Source organism: Natrix helvetica, assembly GCF_964273705.1.
Source record: "Natrix helvetica genome assembly, chromosome: 1".
Classification (NCBI taxonomy): Eukaryota; Metazoa; Chordata; class Lepidosauria; order Squamata; family Natricidae; genus Natrix; species Natrix helvetica.
Genome location: NC_138548.1, coordinates 365,329,324 through 365,349,270, shown reverse-complemented (window position 1 = coordinate 365,349,270; position 19,947 = coordinate 365,329,324). Strand labels below are relative to the sequence as shown.

General features: G+C 43.9%; 2 protein-coding genes across 2 annotated transcripts in view; both read left to right on the top strand.

Moving 5' to 3' along the window:
- The window catches only part of LOC309384784 (uncharacterized protein), a 44,194-nt gene extending 24,247 nt beyond the window's left edge, over positions 1-19,947 (top strand). Inside the window, exon 4 of the mRNA XM_081938563.1 lies at positions 14,572-19,947. Coding sequence (XP_081794689.1) covers positions 14,572-16,754 — 2,183 coding nt within the window. The 3' untranslated portion in view covers positions 16,755-19,947. The remainder of the gene's footprint in view (positions 1-14,571) is intronic.
- On the top strand, positions 813-6,242 carry LOC309384813 (rano class II histocompatibility antigen, A beta chain-like). Its single transcript, XM_081938609.1, has 6 exons — positions 813-980; positions 2,051-2,326; positions 4,415-4,696; positions 4,859-4,972; positions 5,241-5,264; positions 6,011-6,242. The coding sequence occupies exons 1-6, from the start codon at positions 896-898 to the stop codon at positions 6,100-6,102; spliced, it is 873 nt and encodes a 290-aa protein (XP_081794735.1). The 5' UTR covers positions 813-895; the 3' UTR covers positions 6,103-6,242.

The following is a 19,947-nucleotide window of genomic DNA, read 5'->3' as shown; positions in this document are numbered from 1 at the left end:
TGTACATTAATATCTCTATGTATTTATTCTTGTTTCGGCAAGATCTCACCTGCAGCCGTTCTTCCTATGTTTTAGTCTCCAGTCCCCTAACCATTTTGGTTCCTCTTCTCTGCCCTCTTTCTAGAGTCTCCACGTCTTTTTATAGTGTGGTGATCATAACTGGATGGAATGTTCTAGGTGTGGTCTTACTAAGGCTTGATAGAGTGGTATTAGTACCTCCCTTGATCTTTATTGAATTTAGGATTGCATTGACTTTTTTGGCTGCTGCAGCACACGGCTGGCTCATATTTAACGGGTTGTCTGGTTCCCCTCACAGTTACTGGAAGTACACAGTTACTACACAGTACTACTACAACACTGGAAGTCTTTAAGAAGATGTTGGATACCCATCTGTCTGGAACGGTATAGGGTTTCCTGCCTAGGCAGGGGGTTGGACTAGAAGACCTCCAAGGTCCTTTCCAACTCTACTATTGTATTGTATTGTATTGTATTGTACTGCTAGTAAGCCTGGTTACTCCGGGCACACAGAGAAAAAGAGATCTCGCTGGGTGAAGAGAGCAAAGGAAGAGATTATCCCCTCTGGAACTGTCAGGGGGGCATCCCGTTAAGACAGAACTCCCCCCCCTCAAAGACTGCAAGTATCCCCACTTTCTCTACTCCTCTCTCTCGGATGAACTATCTCCTGCATAGGGCGATATCAAGAGAGACTCTGCCCGGAGACCAATGACACTGCATAAGGGAGAAGTCCCATTGGTCCCACTGCTTCTTCTGCCAATTTTAAGAGAAAAAAGCACTTCCTCTGTCCGCAATTCAGACCACTGATTCCACCTCTGGGATCGAATGCCTCGGGGTTCCCCCTCTCTTGCGGGGGGGGGGGAATTGTGGGGCAGCATCCATGGGCAATGCTGGGGTCCCCCTGCTGTTGCTGGTGGGGGTGCTGGCCCAGAACCCAGGAAGTGAAGGCGGGAAGAAGCTCCCTGGTAAGGAGGGGGCTCGGTGGGGGGAGGGGAGGGTTCTGGGATGCTGGTGGTGGAAGAAAGCAAGTGACTTTGAGGAAGGGATCAAGGGCGAGAGACGCAGCATCCCCCAGGAGTCCCAAACGCCTATGCGGCCTCCCCCTTCCACCCCACATCCCCCCAGGATAGAGAGTGAGCACAGTGGTGGGATTCAAAATATGTTACGACTAGTTCTGTGGGCGGGACTTTGTGGGGCGTGGCAGGGGAAGGATACAGTACAATCCCCATTCCCTCCCCACCCCGCTAATCTTCTTTCCAGCTCCCTTCTCCTGTTCAGGGCAACAAAAGAAGATCAGCTGGGAGGCAGAGGTGGCGGGCCCAGCCTATTTGCCGGTTCTCCGAACTACTCAAATTTTCTGCTACCATTTCTCCAGAACCTGTCAGAACTGGCTGAATACCCCCTTTGAGTGAACCCCTTCTTCTTGGGATGTGGCCCAAGTGGGAAAGGGGGTCATGGGGAAGCAACTCTGAGGCTGTCTTGAAAGCCGTCCCATGTGGCTGGGCTGGAATCGGACCTTCTGGGCCCTGAATTAAACCGGGAACTGGTTTCGCCAAAGTTTGTTGCATTAACCGTGGTGAATCTCCAAAATTACTTGATCATGTAGTGACTGGGAGCAATGGACCCTGCAGTCCATTATGATGGCCTCCTTCATCCCCCTCCTCCCTCCCTCTCTTCCTCCTCCTGCTTCCCTTCCCCTCTTCCTCCCTCCTCCTTTCTCCTCATCCTCCCCTCCTCCCTCAGGCAAAAGAAGCCAGTTCCCCGCAGCCTCTGGTTGTAGGCTTCTGGCCTCCCCTGCCCCTTCCCAGTCCCTCTGCCTCCTTTTCCCATTGGGGAGACCAAACTGGACACCCAATTCCAGCCACAGTCTGACCGGTGCAGCCCTTCTTGGGCTCCTTCAATTGTCCCTTTGTGGATGCAGCCCAAGATCACGTTGGCTCTTTTGGCCGCGACAGCACACAGACTGCTCAGGTGTCTCTGGACTCCATTATGATGGCCTTCCTCCTTCTCCTCTTCCTACTCCCTCTCCTTGCAGTCCATTTCTTGTACCAGGAGAAGACCGACTGTCTTTTTGCACTCGATGGGACGCAGCGGGTGCGTTACTTGGACCGATACTTCTACGACCGGCAGGAGTTTGTCCGCTTCGACAGCGACCTCGGGAAGCACGTGGCCATCACAGAGTTGGGGCAGCTGGAGGCCAAGGAGTGGAACAGAAACAAGGTCATTCTGATGATGAAGAGGGCTGAAGTGGATCGCTTCTGCGGACACAACTACGAGGCGGCCAAGATGGGGCTTGTGGTTGGCCGGAAAAGTGAGTCCGGGAGGGAAGGGCTTCCTCGGGAGGATATTTGACAACTCGTCATGACCAACTCATCACATCCAACTCACCACTGCCAATTTACCATGGCCAACTCGCTGCAGGACAAGAGTTACATTACCGGTAATATCAAAGAAAGGATAGAACAAAATCATTAACCAAGAATGCCAAAGGGGACATAACATGAAATGTAAATGACAAAAAGTAAAATGATTTTTAGAAAAATTATTTTAAATAATTTAATTGAATTTATCCTGCAGCAAGTTGTCCGAAAGTGAGTTGTCCACGGCGAGTTGGCTGCAACAAGTTATTCCAGTCCACCCTGGGGAGGGGGGGTGTACAAAGACTCCCCTTTGTTTAACCCAGGGGTATCAAACTCCCCCTTTACTCTCGTAGCAACCAATCATATTTCCTCATGCCACGGCCAGCTCCCTTCAACCAATTAGCTATAACTGTGTGTTCTTACTCATTGTCCAACCTTTCCCTGCTCCAGGTATTACATTTCGTAATTATCTTAACAGAGTCTGTAACCGAGTTTGGTGTTAAGAGAAGTGTGAATAAAAATACTCCCAAATCATTCCAAAGTTCCAAGAGCCGAGTCAAGGTTGTCGTCAGCCAGTCTGGAGGTCAGACTTTCACTGGCAGAATCCTCGGGAATATCACATAACAGCTGAGTAATAGATGGTAGTTTCCCACAGAGGAACATGGGTTAGAGCTGCCTTCTTTATCTGGCTTCAGTAGTCCCTTGCTTAGCGAGAAGCCGTATAGAAGGTCTCCGCTGTGCTCTTCATTCTACTTGCCTGGTGCAGGAGCTGGACAGCTTTACTTCATCTTCATCTATTGAACCGGAGTGCCCTTCGCACAGTCACTCATGCGCTTGTGACGTCCTGGCTAGAGTACTGCAACACTCTCTACATGGGGCTCCCCTTTAGATGCACCCGAAGGCTGCAGTTGGTTCAGAATGTGGCCGCGCAGGTAGTTTCGGAAGTCTTTAGATACTCCCACGTAACACCTCTCCTGCGTGAGCTACACTGGCTACCTGTGGCTTTCCGGGTGCGTTTCAAGGTGTTGGTTATCATCTTTAAAGCGCTCCATGGCACAGGACCTAGCTATTTGCGGGATCATATCCTGCCCCATACATCCCTCCGGCCGATTCGCTCACACAGAGAGGGACTCCTCCGGGTGCTGTCCACTAGGCTGTGCCAGCGGGCGACGCCCAGGGGAAGGGCCTTCTCTGTGATGGGCCCGACCCTCTGGAATGACCTTCCCCCTGACATTAGAACGACTATGGACCTCCGCTCCTTCCGCCGGAAACTCAAAACCCACCTGTTTCATCTAGCCAGCCTGGCCTAATTCCAGCTTTCCCACCTCAGTTTGTATTTTTAAATTTTACGGTTTGTTTTTAAGGTTTAAGTTTTTTAATTCTTATAAATTTGTACAGGGGATATTTAATTCAATTTTAGTATGTATATTATTGAGTGTATGGTTTTTTAAATTTGTACCTGTACACTGCCCCGAGTCCCTTCGGGGAGAGGGGGCGGTCTAGAAGTTTAATAAATTAAATTAATTAAATTAATCTGACCGCCGCAGCTGTTCAGGTGTTTGATCAGCCTCGTGAGATTCTTGGCTTCTGGTCTCCTGAGCCTCACATATTCTGGTTTTAACTGGAGCACTTTCTCAGAATCAGAGTTTGAATTCTGAGCCTGAGCCATGACACCACCTCCTGAGAAGAGGATTTCATCCAACCCTGCTGGCCTTCTATTATTTATGCCAACATCTAAGGTGCCAAGGGTATGCAGCGGCTGACCTCTTGGTTACGTTACTGATTTGAATTTTTGCATGGCTGCTCTGCGTTTTAACTTTTGTAATATTTAGGATTGTTCTTATTTTTTAAAACTGTTTGATGCTCAGAGGTGAGATGAGAAACCATATAAATTGGATTGATCGTTCTTTCTTTTTATTAGACAGCGGCCAAGATTGTTATTTTGCCTTTATTCTGTCATTTAAAAATTAAAATGGTTTCTGCGTTTGGTCTTCTGTTCTGGGCTCTGTTGTGTCTCTCATGTCCCTCCTTCCCTCCAGCCAAGCCCACCGTCACCATCTCCCCCACCAAGATGGAACCCGATTCCCCCAACACCATCCTCCTCTGCACCGCGACGGGCTTTTACCCCGTGGAGATCGAGGTCCAGTGGCTGAAGAACGGACGGCCAGAAAAGGAGGGCGTGGCCTATGGGGAGGAGCTCCAGAATGGAGACTGGACCTACCAGCTCCAGGTGATGCTGGAGACCCAGCCCCAGCGGGGGGATGTCTACACTTGCAAGGTGGGGCACACCAGCTTGGAAGCCCCCATCACCGTCCAGTGGGGTAAGCCCCTCTCCTCCCTCCCTCCCCTTCTCTGGGGATGCCATCCTGCCCTGAGAAGTGGGAGAGACGCTTTCTGTGGGTAGAACCGGAATGGACACTCCTCCTGGGGGATGGTGGGTCTCTGGTCCTCCTGCTCAGGTAAAGCTCCTTCTCCTTCCTCAGAGCCCCGTTCCTCCAGCTCTGCCAGGAGGAAACTCTGGACGGGGGCTGTGGGGGCCGTGATAGGAGTGGCCTTCCTGGCTATGGGGCTCTTCTCCTACCTGAAGAGCAAGAAAGGTGAGTCGGGGGGGGGGTGGAGGAGAGGTTGCAGGGATGGGGACCAACTAGGGGAGACATCTTGTGAAGCTTAGTGAGCAGATGGCAAAGAGGGGCATCAAATAGCAAGACTGCTTGTCCCTCTGAGAAATTCGTTTGGGGACCTCTCTCCTGTGAGGGGCTATTAAGGGAAGATCATGCAACCTATTATGGGCTGTTGAAGTGGGGGAGGACTCCCTCAGTGCTCCAGCCCATGAACAGTTCTCATTGGGTCATTTTCTCCTTCCAGCAATGCTCATCCAGCCACCTGCAGGTGAGTATCTTCTATTTCCCTTCCATTAAATAAAAAAATATTGAGTGACTGGGGGAGGCTCCATAACAGAGAATTTAAAAAGCCTAATTCTCTGTTTTGGAGGCCGTTTGGCAGCTTTTCCTGCAATGCAATTGAATGCGCACAGACACTCTACACCAGTATTTTTCAACCTTGGCCTTCCTGAAGATGCGTGGACTTCAACTCCCAGAATTCCCCAGCCAGCTTTGCTGGCTGGGGGATTCTGGGAGTTGAAGTCCACGCATCTTCAGGTAGGCCAAGGTTGAAAAACACTGCTCTACACAACACTACATAGTACCCGATCTAGGGTGTCTCCCAAGTTTTGGGAAATTGAAGAGGGCAACGGAAGGGAGCATCCCTCCTTTATGAGTTGCCCTTCTTTCTTTCGATATTTTGCAAAGTTTCTGGCAAAATGATGCCAGGCTCCCTTCTTTGGTGCCACCCCCATTGTAGGCCCGTCTTCTTTGTTAATATGAAACATCTACAGCAGAGGTGGGTTGCTCCTGGTTCGGCCCGGTTTGGCCGAACCCGTTGTGGTGGCGGTGGGAGGCTCCACCCACCTGCCTGGACGCTTCTGTGCATATGCAGAAGCTTTGCGTAAGCGTGAGCAAACCAGTAGTAAACCGGTTAGCAACCCACCACTGATCTACAGGGAGGGAGGGAGGGAGGGGTCCTCTCTTGATTCACCCTCTAATTAAGTCAATTAGGGATAATTCCATCTTGTCAAGGTCACTCTGGAGCTGCCCTTTGGACCTCTCGGCTGAACCTGGACCCCCTTCGAGTCCCAGGAGATGAGATGGAGAGCAATCCCTGGTCCTAAAGGGGCAGATTCTCGCTCCATCCAGTGCCTGCCCATTAACCACACCCCTGCAGTGTGGTCCTGCTTGGGAGGCTGATAGGAAAAGGGGAAAGCCCATCCTATGTTTTTCCTTGAGACTTTCCAAATAGAACTTACTTACATTAAAGGTTTTACTATCGATATTCTATTAAACCTCTTGTGTCTGTTTGTAACCTTAAACAGGGTGCCTCGTTGGGCCACAATTCTTGATTCAACATACCTCAAGTGGGCTAACTCACAGAACGTATCCCAAAACCCATGGGGCAGAGGTGTGTTGCTCCCGGTTTGACTCGGTTCGCCCAAAACGGTAGTGGAATTCAGGCCTGGGCCGCAGAACCGCCAGTGACCCAGGCCTCCCGTGCCCCGGACCAGTTCCCTCATCGCTGCTGTGCCACCGCCATTTTGTTTTTTAGTGTAGATGTGCGCAGTTCACTGTAAATTGCGCATGTGTGAAGGACAATTTACAGGGAACAGCGTACACATGCTCTGGGTTGTAGTAAAACCGGCAGCAACCCACTCCTACCCTGGGGGATTGAAATTTAACGTACTCACGAACAGAGGCATAGAATCAAAATCACGTGAAGTATCAGTATCACTTTATAAAGCCTTGGTAAGGCCGCACCTGGAATCCTGCATCCAGTTTTGGTCACCACTTTGCAAAAAAGATGTTGAGACCTTGGAAAAAGTTCAGAGAAGAGCAACTAGGATGATTAAAGGCCTGGGTGTCAACCCGTGAAGCTTTCCTGACCTGCTCCCGAGTTGCCATAGGCAGGAGGATGAGGAATCGAGCGTTGCAGCTGCATCAAGGAATTTGCACACCAGCCCAAACAAAACACATCCTAGCTGGACGAAGTCAAGGCCATCTCCACAGAAAACCAGTTAATGGCTGGAGGGAGTGACTTCTACGACACGTGGAATTGCTTCGTTAACTGATGACACACCTTGGGAGGTGGGGGAAACAGGGTCAGAGGCAAGGTGAGAATTGAGTGAAGTCAGGGTTTCACTTGGTCCATGCTGACATAACACTCCTAATCAACATCTGGATTTTGCTTGAAACTTTGCTTGAGGCTCTTGCTTTCCTTAGGGCAGGGGTGTCCAAACTTGGGAACTTTAAGACTTGTGGACTTCAACTCCCAGAATCCCTTAGGGCATTGATCGGAACCCTGACAATGGAGACTAAAACATATGAAGAAAGGTTGCAGGGTTTGGGTATAGCCAGTCTACAGAAAAGAAGGACTAGGGGGACATGATAGCTGTATTCCATTATTGGAGGGGCTGCCACAAAGAGGGAGGGGTCAGCTAATTTACCAAAGGCTGCAGACATCTGGTCATTTACATCCTTTTAGAGCAGGGATGTCAAGGCCCGTGGGCCAAGTCCAGTGCCCCAGGTGCTTAAATCCGGCCCAGAGTTTGAATTCTGAGCCTGGGCCATGATACCACCTCCCTCCCCCTCTCTCTCCCTTCCCCCCTCCCTCCCCCCTCTCTCTCCCTCCCTCTCTCTCTCTCCTCCCTTCCCCCTTCCCTCCATCCCCCTCCCTCTCCCCCCTCCCTCCCTCTCTCCCCCCTCCCTCCCTCTCCCCCCCTCTCTCTCTCCCTTCCCCCCTCCCTCCTCCCTCCTTCCCTCCCTCTCTCTCTCCCTTCCCCCCTCCCTCCCTCTCTCTCCCTTCCCCCCTCCCTCCCTCTCTCCCTCCCCCCTCCTCCCTTCCTCCTTCCCTCTCTCTCCCTCTCTCCTCCCTTCGCTTTGTTCCCTTTGCTGTGGACCAGCCAGGAAGGAGTTTCGCTCAGAGTTTCCTCATTGGCTTCAGGTCTGACAAGGGAAGGTCACTTTTACTTTATACTTTTCCCGGGTCAGTTTTCCTTTAAGTTTTGACGAGTCTCCTCCATCCTCGCTCCCCATCTTTCCCTCCCTCCTCTCGCTCTCTGTCGTCTGCCTTCCGGAGAATGAGAGAGACAGAGACCCACGTCCGCGATTGCACCCTAAGCGCCACCAGGGGGCGCCGCTCTTGGCTGTCGCCTGCTTAACGCCACTGCGCATGCTCTTCTACTTCGGTAGTTGCGGCTGCGAGTTGCTCCCTGGGAACCTGGTGGGGGCGGGGCCAGAGGGGCTCCCCAGGGGAGGGAGGGGGATTGTGAGGTTGGAGGGAGCGGGGGACTCGCCCATAACTGCTCTTGGCTGTGCAGGGGGGGGGGGGGTGCAACAATGGGGCAGGGGGGAGGAGAGAAGGAAGCCTAAAAGGAACCCCCTGCTCGATCTCCATTTACATTCAGATTCCTGGAAGACTGGAAGGATCTTTGGCGAGCCAGCGGAGACCAGTTGCCCGGCGTTGCCAGTGGCTGGAAGATCCCTTCTGATCCTGGCAGAGGAGAAGAAGCAGGAAAGGCTCCAGGTCAGAGAAGCTTCTTTTAGGGAGCACGAAGGGATCTTCACATGCTTGAGTTTTTTAATGTGTCCCTGATAGGGTTTGGGAGATTAATAATGTGCTAAGATACTTAGAGAACCTCATTGGCTAAATTGGTCTTGCGTTCTTCCAAAGAGTATCTCCTTTGGAGTGTCAGGGTGGAAAATTCAGCCCTGTTCCCCCCCTGGGGTAATTGTATTTAATGAGGGATGAAGCGTGGTTTTTCCTTGAAGCATACTTCACAATTAAGAAAAATAAACCCGAGATACATTCTAAGAAACTCATTTTATTGTAAAGAAAATGAAAACGAAACTTACTAGCTAATGATTACATTCTGGCAGTGTCCCTTCCTGCCTTCTTGGCAGGCGAACAAAAAAAGAAGAAAAAAATATGGACATGCCTAGTGAGCTTAGTGATAAGAGTCAGATCAGTCTACCGTATGTCTTAGAGTTTAAGCACAGCTGGCAAACAAAAAAAACGCAGTGACATGGAGCGACTCTCCTATTGGGTCTCATCCATCGCCACTGATGGAACACAAGGGTTTCGTGGGCAGAAAATAAAATCCAGATCCTCTTATGTCCTGTCCTCTTAACTGCTCTTCTTTGCTTATATTTCACGTTCTGAGGTCCTTCCAGGAATAGGGAGTAATTGGGCAGATCTCACAAATCTTTCTCCTGATCTGTCTTTCAGGGGGATCCCCAAGAATAAAAATCAGGATACCTCACTAGGTAAGGGAAGACTATTCCACTGGACTGGAGATTTTCTAGAAAGATTCCAGTTATCCTTAGTTCTCTGTGTCTTCTCGGGTCTTAGTCGTTGACTTAGTAGAAGGTGACCCAATAAGAAAGGTAAGAAAGTTGTGCCTTCAAGCTAGAAAAGATGAAGTTGAAGCCTTTCCTGTTTCCATTCTGTTTCTCTCCTCAGTGGACAAAATGGAGTCACCGTTCTTCACTGAATCATCTCCTTCTGTTGGTGAAGCTGAAAGAGCCGCTAGATTCCTGACACAGGTAGGAAGGAAGAGGTTAGCCGCTTATATGGGGGAGCAGTAGGAGACCTCTAGTTTCCTTGGGGATTCAACCTGAGCAAAGTACAACAAGGAAATTAGAAATTTAAATTTACAATCAGTCAAACTAGGCCAACCTGTCAACAAAGATTTGGAGATGCGTGGAATTCCTTGTATAATTCTGGTTTCAAAAAATCCCATATGGCAGTTCATGTTGCCTGTCCCAAGTAAAGCAGAAAGGACACATGGATAGTTAGGCTAAATCTACTTTATTGTAAGTATAATCTTGTTTTCCAATCATTGGGGAAAGGGATAAAAACAGAAGCAGAAATGGCTTCGTGTATCATCTACCTCTTGATGCCTGGAAGTACCTCCTTAGTATTTTCATGACTGTTTATGAGTGGTTTATTTTTAAATATATAAAGAACAAAAAGGGAAGGGCCAGCGTGTAGCAGAGTTTAATGTGTGGCTAAAGGAGTGGTAATAATACAATACAATACAATACAATACAATAGTAGAGTTGGAAGGGACTTTGGAGATCTTCTTCCTGAAGCTGGGATTCAGTGTAGAAGGGAAGGCTTTGGTTTTATTAGTCATGATGTCTGCAGCTGGTCCAGTGAAAAACTGTATAAAAGAGATGGTTTGCATCCATCCAAGAAAGGGACTGAGTTACTTGGCATTAAATTCACAGATTTTCTGGATAAACATTTAAACTGAACAGCGGGGACAGAGAATTAATTGATACAGAACATTTCTGTCCCCAGCAATCTAAAATTCGTAGGGTTATAAGTGCATGTAACACAGATGTTTGTGCGGGTAAGATTATCACTCCCACTGTCAATAGTGATTGCCATACCATGTACATGAATCACACAAGTGGCAAGAAAATAGGGGCAGTCAGGCATAACACAGGTTATGTAGACAGTAAACACAAGGTCAATCAAAATGGACTCAAATGTCTATACACCAATGCACAGAGTATGAGGAATAAACAGGGCGAATTAGAAATTCAAGTAAATGGAGACAGATATGATAGTTGCCATTGCGGAAACTTGGTGGGATGAAACCCACAAATGGAACATACAGTAGAGGGATTTAAATTATAGCCTGAGCCTGTAAAGATGAAATGGGGAAACTCACAATGAACAAAGGCTTGTGACAAAAGTAACATTGACAGACTACTAGATCATTGGGCATTATCTAACAAAATGAAATTCAATGGTGAAAAGAGTAAGGTTCTACATTTAGGCAAGAAAAACAAAATGCACAGGGACAGTATAGGTGGTACCTTGCTCAATAGTAGTAACTGTGAAAGGGATCTTGGAGTCCTAGTGGACAACCACTTAAATATGAACCAGATGTGTGCAGCAGCTGCCAAAAAAGCCAACACAGTTCTAGGCTGCATCAACAGAGGGATAGAATCAAGATTTATTTAGAATCAAGAATCAATTTAACAACTTTAAAATAGTGTTCAGCATTACTTAAAGAACCAGCAGACCTTTGTATACATATATACTCATTTTAAAAATACAAAACTAACTTAAAGCTTTCTAACAGTACATATATATTTAATTTTTTTTAAAAAAATCCGTCCTAATTAATTAAACCATATTTAAGTCACTCCCTCCAGATTATCTTCATAGAACAGAGTCTTTTTCTTCTCTGGAGAATCCATCAAGCCTCCTTTTATAAAAAAGTTCTCAGATTTATTTGTATTCATAAAAAAAGTTTGTTCTGTTAGACGTTCTAAAATGGTCTGAAGCAAATCTTCCCCAATTAAATATTCCCTCGCTGAAATAGCTATCATATCTTTTTTTCTTGAAGAATTCTCAGCCTTGTTAATGTCCATAAAGCAAAAGTCCCAAACTTGACCTCTTAAACATTACAATACAATACAATAGCAGAGTTGGAAGGGACCTTGGAGGTCTTCTAGTCCAACCCCCTGCCCAGGCAGGAAACCCTATACCGTTTCAGACAGATGGCTATCCAACATCTTCTTAAAAACTTCCAGTGTTGGAGAATTCACAACTTCTGGAGGCCAGTTGTTCCACTGATTAATTGTTCTAACTGTCAGGAAGTTTCTCCTCAGTTCTAAGTTGCTTCTCTCCTTGATTAGTTTCCACCCATTGCTTCTTGTTCTACCCTCAGGTGCCTTGGAGAATAGTTTGACTCCCTCTTCTTTGTGGCAACCCCTGAGATATTGGAACAATGCTATTGTGAATCTACGTGATACACTTGTTTCAGTTGCACTGAGAGGGTCGTACTCACACCATCATCGTAAAAACAGCTGAAGTCATATTTATACTCTGAGGTTACAGTTCGGTTGTCAGCATTATCCGGTATTTGTAGATGACACAGTAGATTGATAATATTCTACATTTTGTACACGTAGTTGTGTTTCTTGCTCTATTTTAATATCATATATAGGATTAATATATTTTGGTTGATTCACAAAATGACGAATCTTTTCCAAGGACAGATTAAGAATCGTGTTTTATAATCGACACCACCTTAGAATTAGGCATCCTCGTAGCTTCCTCTAGTATTTCGAGACTGTTATTTATTTATTTGTTAAATTACTTCTTTTCCCAGCCAATCTGAATCCTTAAAAATTGGCAGATTTCAACCACCCACAACAAAACAATGCACAACAAAAGAATAGAGAGCAACTAATTATTTTAAAAGTAAAGTATAAGTAAAAAAATGAGTGCTGTGGGATGGGGCGGGGGTTAAGATTTTCCATTATGATTGCTGTGGGGTTGAGTGCGGGGGTTAGGATTTTGCATCCACAATTCCCACCCCAGAGCAAACCACAATTACTTCACTTCCCCACCCCACCCCAGAGCAGCCACAATTGCACGGAAGCTTATGCGCATGCGTAGAAGCGTTTGGGTGGGTGGGCGGAGCCCTCCCCCTGCCGCTACTACTGGTTTGGCCAATCCGGACCTAACCAGCAGCAACCCACCTCTGAATCAGACCTTCCAACTTCTCATGGGAAAAAAAGATCTCGCGAAGTTGGAAGGTCTGATGGAACTTTTTTACATGTATTCCCACAATCTTCTTTTTTTTGCTCTGCAAGTGGCGGAAGAGGATGGAGCTAGAAAGCAGGTTGGTGAAGGGATGCTTTGAAGAAGTGAAAGGAGTTGGAAAGCAAGTTGCAAGGAAAACCCGACAAGGGTGGCCTTACCAAGGCCTTATAAAGTGGTATTAACACTTCACGTGATCTTGAGTCTATCTCCCTGTTTATGTAGCCTAGAACTGTGTTGGCTTTTTTGGCAGCTGCTGCACACGGCTGGCTCATATTTAGATGGTTGTCCACTAGGACTCCAAGATCCCTTTCACAGTTACTACTGTTGAGCAAGGTACCATCTATATTGTACCTTTGCATTTTGTTTTTCATGCCTAAATGTAGAACCTGACTCTTTTCACCATTGAATTTCATTTTATTAGATAGTGCCCAATGTTCAAGTTTGTCAAGATCCTTCTGTATCTTAAGCCTGTCTTCTGGAGTGTTGGCTATTCCTGCCAGCTTGTGTCATCTGCAAATTTGATGAGTTCCCCATTTATTCCCTCATCCAAATCATTGAAGATGTTGAAGAGTACTGGGCCTAAAACAGAGCCTTGGGGTACTCCACTGCATACTTCCCTCCATGCAGATGCAGTTCGATTGAGGACTACACGTTGAGTGCGGTTGGTCAGCCAGTTACGAATCCATCTGGTGGTGATGCTGTCTAACCCACATTCTTCTACTTTATCTAGTAGTAGGTTATGGTCTACCTTATCAAAAGCCTTACTGAAGTCCAAGTAAACTATATCGACGGCATTCCTCTGGTCCACTAATTTTGTCACTTTTGTCAAAGAATGCAATAAGATTAGTCTGGCATGATCTGTTTTTGACAAACCCATGTTGACTTTTGGCTATTACTTTGTTTGCCTCTAGGTGTTCGCAAATTCGTTGCTTGATTATCTTTTCCAGAATCTTTCCTGGTATTGAGGTCAGGCTGATAGATCTGTAGTTTCCTGGATCTATTTTTTCCCTTTTTTGAAGATGGGAACCACATCAGCTCTTTTCCAGTCCTCTGGTAGTTCCCCGGTGTTCCAGGATCTCTGAAAGATATAATTCAGTGGTTCTGAGATCTCGTCTGCTAGTTCCTTCAGAACCCTGGGGTGTAATCCATCCAGAGATGTAATCCGTCTCTTCCAACTCTGTTATTCTGTCTCTTCAAAGAAAAACTAAAAAGTCCAGTTCCCTCTTCAAAAAAGCACCTTTTGGGACAGCCATGACCGTGGATAACTGAAAATCTCCATAGACATTTGTGCTTTTAGGATTTGCAGATTGAAGGAGATCTTGCAAATTCTGTCCTGTCTGCTCACAGGGATTCTTCCTTTTTTAGGGTCCTGTGTCCTTTGGAGAGGTGGCCATCCATTTTAACAGTGAAGAATGGTTGCTGCTTGATCCCAGCCAGAAAGCCCTGTATCAAGAAGTCATGTTGGAAATGTCCAGGATGGTGGCCTCTTTAGGTAAGGATTCCTCTGGAGGAAAATTTAAACCATGGCAAAGTGTCACTAGATACTTTATTTACAACTTCGATCTATATTATTTCATCTCTTCTTTTTCCTCTTATATTAATTCCATTCATGGTCTTCTAAGTAGCAGTTTCATTTAGAAGTAAGAGATCAGTGTAGTGACCAGCAAGGGTTGGTATTCACTCTTGTGGTCATCTTTGGGTCCTGGGTCATTACTGCAGAGTTATTGGGAAGATGATCAGGGATAGGATAGCAACAAATTTTGTCTTCCTTTGTGTTGCAATTACATATGTTGTCTTATTGGATGCAAGTTGGGTGCCTCATAGTTGAGACAATTTGTGTGCCAGATCCTGATGTTTTATTCTTTTAACTGCAAAGAATGAGGGTTAGATGAGCAGCCATGCTACTATTTTAAGTTAATAACTAATATTCCGCAGATGCCCAGTAGTAGACAAATCTGTGCATAGGGACACCAAAGTGGAGGTTGTAGATTATTCTAATTTATTTTTCTTCCCCCGCAAGCATCTGATGTGCAGAAGAAGGGAAACAACCAAGAGGCAAATTTGGTGCCATTGCAAATAATCAAAACTGAAATTCCTGAGGAGACATCTACAAATAATTGGGGAAGGAAAAAACTTGAAAAGAAGCACAATCGGAGAGAAAAATCTATTCTTGAATGTGTGGAAAAGGATCGTTTCCTGACCCAACGTAATTCCAAAGAAAGTACGGAGAAATGTCGAAGTAGAAAAAGATTCAAAGCAAACTCCAATGTTAGTAACCACCACAAAACTGGAAAAAGCTCCAGCAGTAATAATGTTACTTCACATAAAATGATCCAGGCAAGGGAGAAGCACGATAACGGTGTGGACTATGGAAAAAGCTTGGGGTGGAAAGGTAATTTAACTTCTCATAAAAAGATCCACACCAGACAGAAGCTCTATAAGTGCCTAGAGTGTGGAAAGAGCTTCAGGTATAGATACTATCTGAAATCCCATAAAAGGATCCATACAGGGGAAAAACCTTATAAATGTGTGGACTGTGGAAAAAGGTTCACTCTGAGGAGTTCCCTTATTTCCCATAAAAAGATACATACTGGAGAAAAACCTTTTAAATGCATACAGTGTGGGAAGAGCTTCAGAAGTAGTAGTAATCTGATGTCCCACAAAAAGATCCATTCAGGGGGAAAACCTTATAAATGTGTGGATTGTGGGAAAAGGTTTGGTATGAAGAATTCCCTTAAGTTCCATAAAAAGATACATACAGGAGAAAAACCCTATAAATGCATGGAGTGTGGAAAGAGCTTCAGGGGAAGCAGTTCCCTTGCTTCCCATAAACGGGTCCACACAGGAGAAAAACCCTATAAATGCATGGAGTGTGGAAAGAGCTTCCGTGTAAAGAGTGCTCTTACTTCTCATAAACGGGTCCACACAGGAGAAAAACCCTATAAATGCATGGAGTGTGGAAAGAACTTCAGTGGTAGCAGTGCTCTTACTTTTCATAAACGGATCCACACAGGAGAAAAACCCTATAAATGCATGGAGTGTGGAAAGAGCTTCCGTGTAAAGAGTGCTCTTATTTCTCATAAACGGATCCACACAGGAGAAAAACCCTATAAATGCATGGAGTGTGGAAAGAGCTTCCGTGTAAAGCGTACTCTTACTTCTCATAAACAGATCCACACAGGAGAAAAACCCTATAAATGCCTAGACTGTGGGAAGAGCTTCAGGCAAAGTTATTACCTTGTTTCCCATAAACAGGTCCACACAGGAGAAAAACCCTATAAATGCATGGATTGTGGAAAGAGCTATAAAACGAGAGCTTATCTGAACCTCCATAAAAAGCTCCACATGGGAGAGAAATCTTATACATGCCTAGAGTGTGGGAAGAGCTTCACGAACAGAGAGTGTCTGAAATCGCACGAAAGGATCCATACAGGGGGGAAACCTTATAAATGTGTGGATTGTGGTAAAAGGTTCAGTGTGAAGTTTTCCCTTACTCTCCATAAAAGGATGCATACTGGAGAAAAACCCTTTAAATGCATACAGTGTGGGAAGAGCTTCAGCAGTAGTAGTTACCTGATGTCCCACAAAAGGATCCATTCTGAGGAAAAACCTTATAAATGTGTGGATTGTGGACAAAGCTTCAGTAGGAAGAATTACCTTACTTCCCATAAAAGGGTACATACTGAAGAAAAACCCTTTAAATGCATAGAATGTGGGAAGAGCTTCAAAAGTAATAATTACCTGATGTACCATAGAAGGGTCCATACAGGGGAAAAACCTTATAAATGTGTGGATTGTGGGAAAGGGTTCATTCTGAAGAATTCCCTTACTACGCATAAAAGGATACATACTGGAGAAAAACCCTTTAAATGCATGGAGTGTGGGAAGAGCTTTCAGGGAAAGGGTGCTCTTAATATTCATAAACTGATCCACACAGGAGAAAAGCCCTATAAATGCCTAGACTGTGGGAAGGGCTTCAGGCAAAGCGGTACCCTTGCTTCCCATCAACGAGTCCACACAGGAGACAAACCCTATAAATGCACGGAGTGTGGAAAAAGCTTCACTTCAAAAAGTGGTCTTACTTCTCATAAACGGATCCACACAGGAGAAAAGCCTTATAAATGCCTAGACTGTGGAAAGGCTTACACTACCAATAGCTCTCTCACTTACCATAAAAGGACCCACACAAGGGAAAACTTATAAAAGCCTGGAGTATGGGAAGAGCTTCAGATGGAAAAGTCACCTTACTTCCCATAAGAGAATCCACACAGGAGGGAAATAGAAATGTATGGAATGCAGAATGAGTTTTTATGAAAAAAGAATGTTTCTTAAGAAATAATCCACATTGGGCAGAAAAATATCCTATGGAAAGCCACCAACATTTCCCTTATTAATTGACCCACAACAGGAACGGAGATCCCTTTAGGGACTTAAGTTTCCTTAATTTGTGTAATAAGATCCACTCCATCTAAAGATATGGAGTGTAAAAAGAATGACATCCGTGGAAAAACCTGGTGAAACAGTCTTCCTTCTCTCAGAGGATCGCCATAGGAGCAACTCAATAAATGTATGGAAAGTTCTCAGGATAGATTTTTAAATTCCAAAGTTATTACATATTCAGTTAATTTGTTGCTCAAAAAAATCTGTTGAACAATTGTCTTCTCAATTATTTCTCCAAAACCTCACAACCTTGGCTTGATCACAAGCTGCTTTATTTAGGCAGAATCAACATCTGAAGCGAGTCTGGGATCAGCCTCCTGGCTTTGTGAAGATCTGGTGAATGCAAGCAGAGCAAGAGAAAATATATGTGTGTATATTAATGTTAGCTTTAGTTGTGTTGAAAACACTGCCCTTTAAACTTAGCAAAGTATTTAAGCTATTTTTTTCCATATGTGTGTGCACCGGTTTGGTTGCAAGTACCAAACTTGTGCAAGTGAAAGTCTCTCCCAAATATTTATATGTACAGACCGAAATAGAATCAAAACCTCGTGAAGTATTGAGTAAGGAGATGACATCATGACGATACAATGTGCGATCTCGGGGCTCCGAGATCGTAGTCGATACTTTTGCCCCTGGACGGTCCATCTGGACCTAAACCGTCCCGAAGAGACAGTAACAGGGAAGAGTACGTCTTGCTGATCTTAGAGACATCACAAAGTCCCTGATTGAGCCAAGAGAATCTCTTCTAGCTGGCGACAAAAAGCACAGCCTCAAGCTGCTTGAAGTCAGGACAGCTCCACAACGGAAGGAAAAGCGGAAAGAGAAAGTGTGTCCATCTGGTGAGGAAATTTCATTTTTATAAAAGACTACCCAAAAAAGATTGAAGTTAAATTAAATTGATAAAGAAAAGGAAAAAAGCAGCGGAATTAAGCATTCTTGGACAGTGTGTTATCTTTTTTTAAATTTTATTTTTTCTATCGATGGAAGTTTTGTGAATATTTTTTTACTTTTTAAAGTGAAAGTTTCAGATTTTCTTCTATTTCTTTTTTTATCTATGGATTAAATTATTTCCTTTACTTCTACAATATTGGTTAGGATGGATTTTTTCTTTTTATTTGGTTTCATTTAAGAAGTTTATTTCTTCCAAAGCCTGAAACATAAAGAAGATTTAAGAGGTGTATAAAAAGGGTAGCAACATTAGAGGGAAAAGAAAGTACACTGCCACTTGGAGGTTGGAGGTTGAGACCTGGAAACATTGCTTTTTCTTTGTTCCCTTTGATCATTTTGACCATGAACTTCAAAGGCTTCAGCTTGTTTATAAAGAAGGGCATGGATTGTTTACGCAGGTGCTCTCTGGATGCTTGTTGCTAGCTGGAAAGAAGTGAAAACAAAGATTTGTTTTTAAACTAGAGTGGCAGTGTTTATTAATTGCAAGGATGACACGGCTTCAAAAAGAAACCATAACATTACAACAGATTATGTTGGGAATTCAAACATTATTAGAAACAACAGAGAGAATTGAGAAGAGATTGGAAAATATTGAAGATATAAATTTTAATGTGGTAAAACCTGATGGAAAAATGGAAGATATTCAGCAAATGGAAAAAGTGGAGGCTGGAGTCCTAAAAACCCAGGGGGAAAATGAACAAAGAGGCAAGATAATCATGGATATTGACAGTGAACTGAGTGTGGTTGGAGATGGAAAGAGTGGAACAAGGAAAGGGAAGGTAGATGGAAAGGTGCTTCACTACAGATTTCATGGTATAGAAAAGGAAAAAGAGAAGAATGGATGGATTTAAGGAGAGAAATTTTGACCAAAACACTACTGATAACCAAAGATAAACTGGTTAAGGAAGCTGATGGAGGGTTTCGAGATTTTATAAGATATGTAATAAGCAACAAGTTGCGAAGAGAAGTCCAAACAAATTTGATTAAGGAAATAACCAGAAGATCAATTCCACAAATGGCAAAAGAAATAGGACTACACTATTACTGGAAAGACACAGGTTGAGATATGAAAACTAACAATAAAAAACTAGTCAAATTTAGTTAAAATCAGAGCATTATGCTAAAAATGTAGTCATAAAGATAAAGTTAGGTAAATAATTGATAATGATAACAATGTATACATATGTATTGGTTTGATAAGAGGAAATTTGGTATAAATTTTTAAATGGTGAAAAAAGGAGAAAAAGTAAGTTAAACATAGTTAAACTAAATGACTGATAATGATAATAATGTAATAATTTGTATTGACATGATAAAAGGGAAAATTGGATATAAATTGCAAACAATGATTAAGAAAAGGTTTAAAATTTTTGTTAAAATTAGAGAATTATGTTAAAAATGTAGTGTTAATGGATAAAGTTAGATAAATAATTGATAAGGATAACAATGTAGATATATATGTATTGGTTTGATAAGAGGAAATTTGGTAAAAATTTTAAATGATGAAAAAAGGGGGAAAGGTTAGTTAAACTTAGTCAAACTATTGCTAAATAAATGACTGATAATGATGATAATGCAATAATTTGTATTGACAGGATAAAAGGGAAATTGAATAAAAGTTGTAAACAATGATTAAGAAAAGAGGTTTAAAAACTTTGTTATTAAACATAATTGATTTTTTATTTTGAATGTGTTATAAAGGAATAATGTGATTGAATGATATTGAAAATAGATAAGGGAATGCCACGATGTGGTTTTGTTTTAAATTTTGGAATGTTTGTTATAAAGGGGCATTAAAACAACTATAGTTATATGAAGGATGAGGTATGATGATAACAATTATATATAAATATATGTGATGTAAAGTTGATAATTTGATATGAATTAGAGATGATGACGGTGGAAGGGATGCACAAAAACTCTGTGTAACCAATTGACATACTTTCTACAACTTTGTAATGGAGGATTATTTTAATTTGTTTTTATTTAAAAAATAAAAAAATGTTTG

Excerpts from the sequence above, each read along its gene's own strand:
- LOC309384813 (XM_081938609.1), top strand. The coding sequence starts at position 896 with ATGGGCAATGCTGGGGTCCCCCTGCTGTTGCTGGTGGGGGTGCTGGCC. Across the intron at positions 981-2,050 it reads AGGCGGGAAGAAGCTCCCTG|TCCATTTCTTGTACCAGGAG; the intron begins GTAAGGAGGGGG and ends CTCTCCTTGCAG. Across the intron at positions 4,697-4,858 it reads CCCCATCACCGTCCAGTGGG|AGCCCCGTTCCTCCAGCTCT; the intron begins GTAAGCCCCTCT and ends CTCCTTCCTCAG.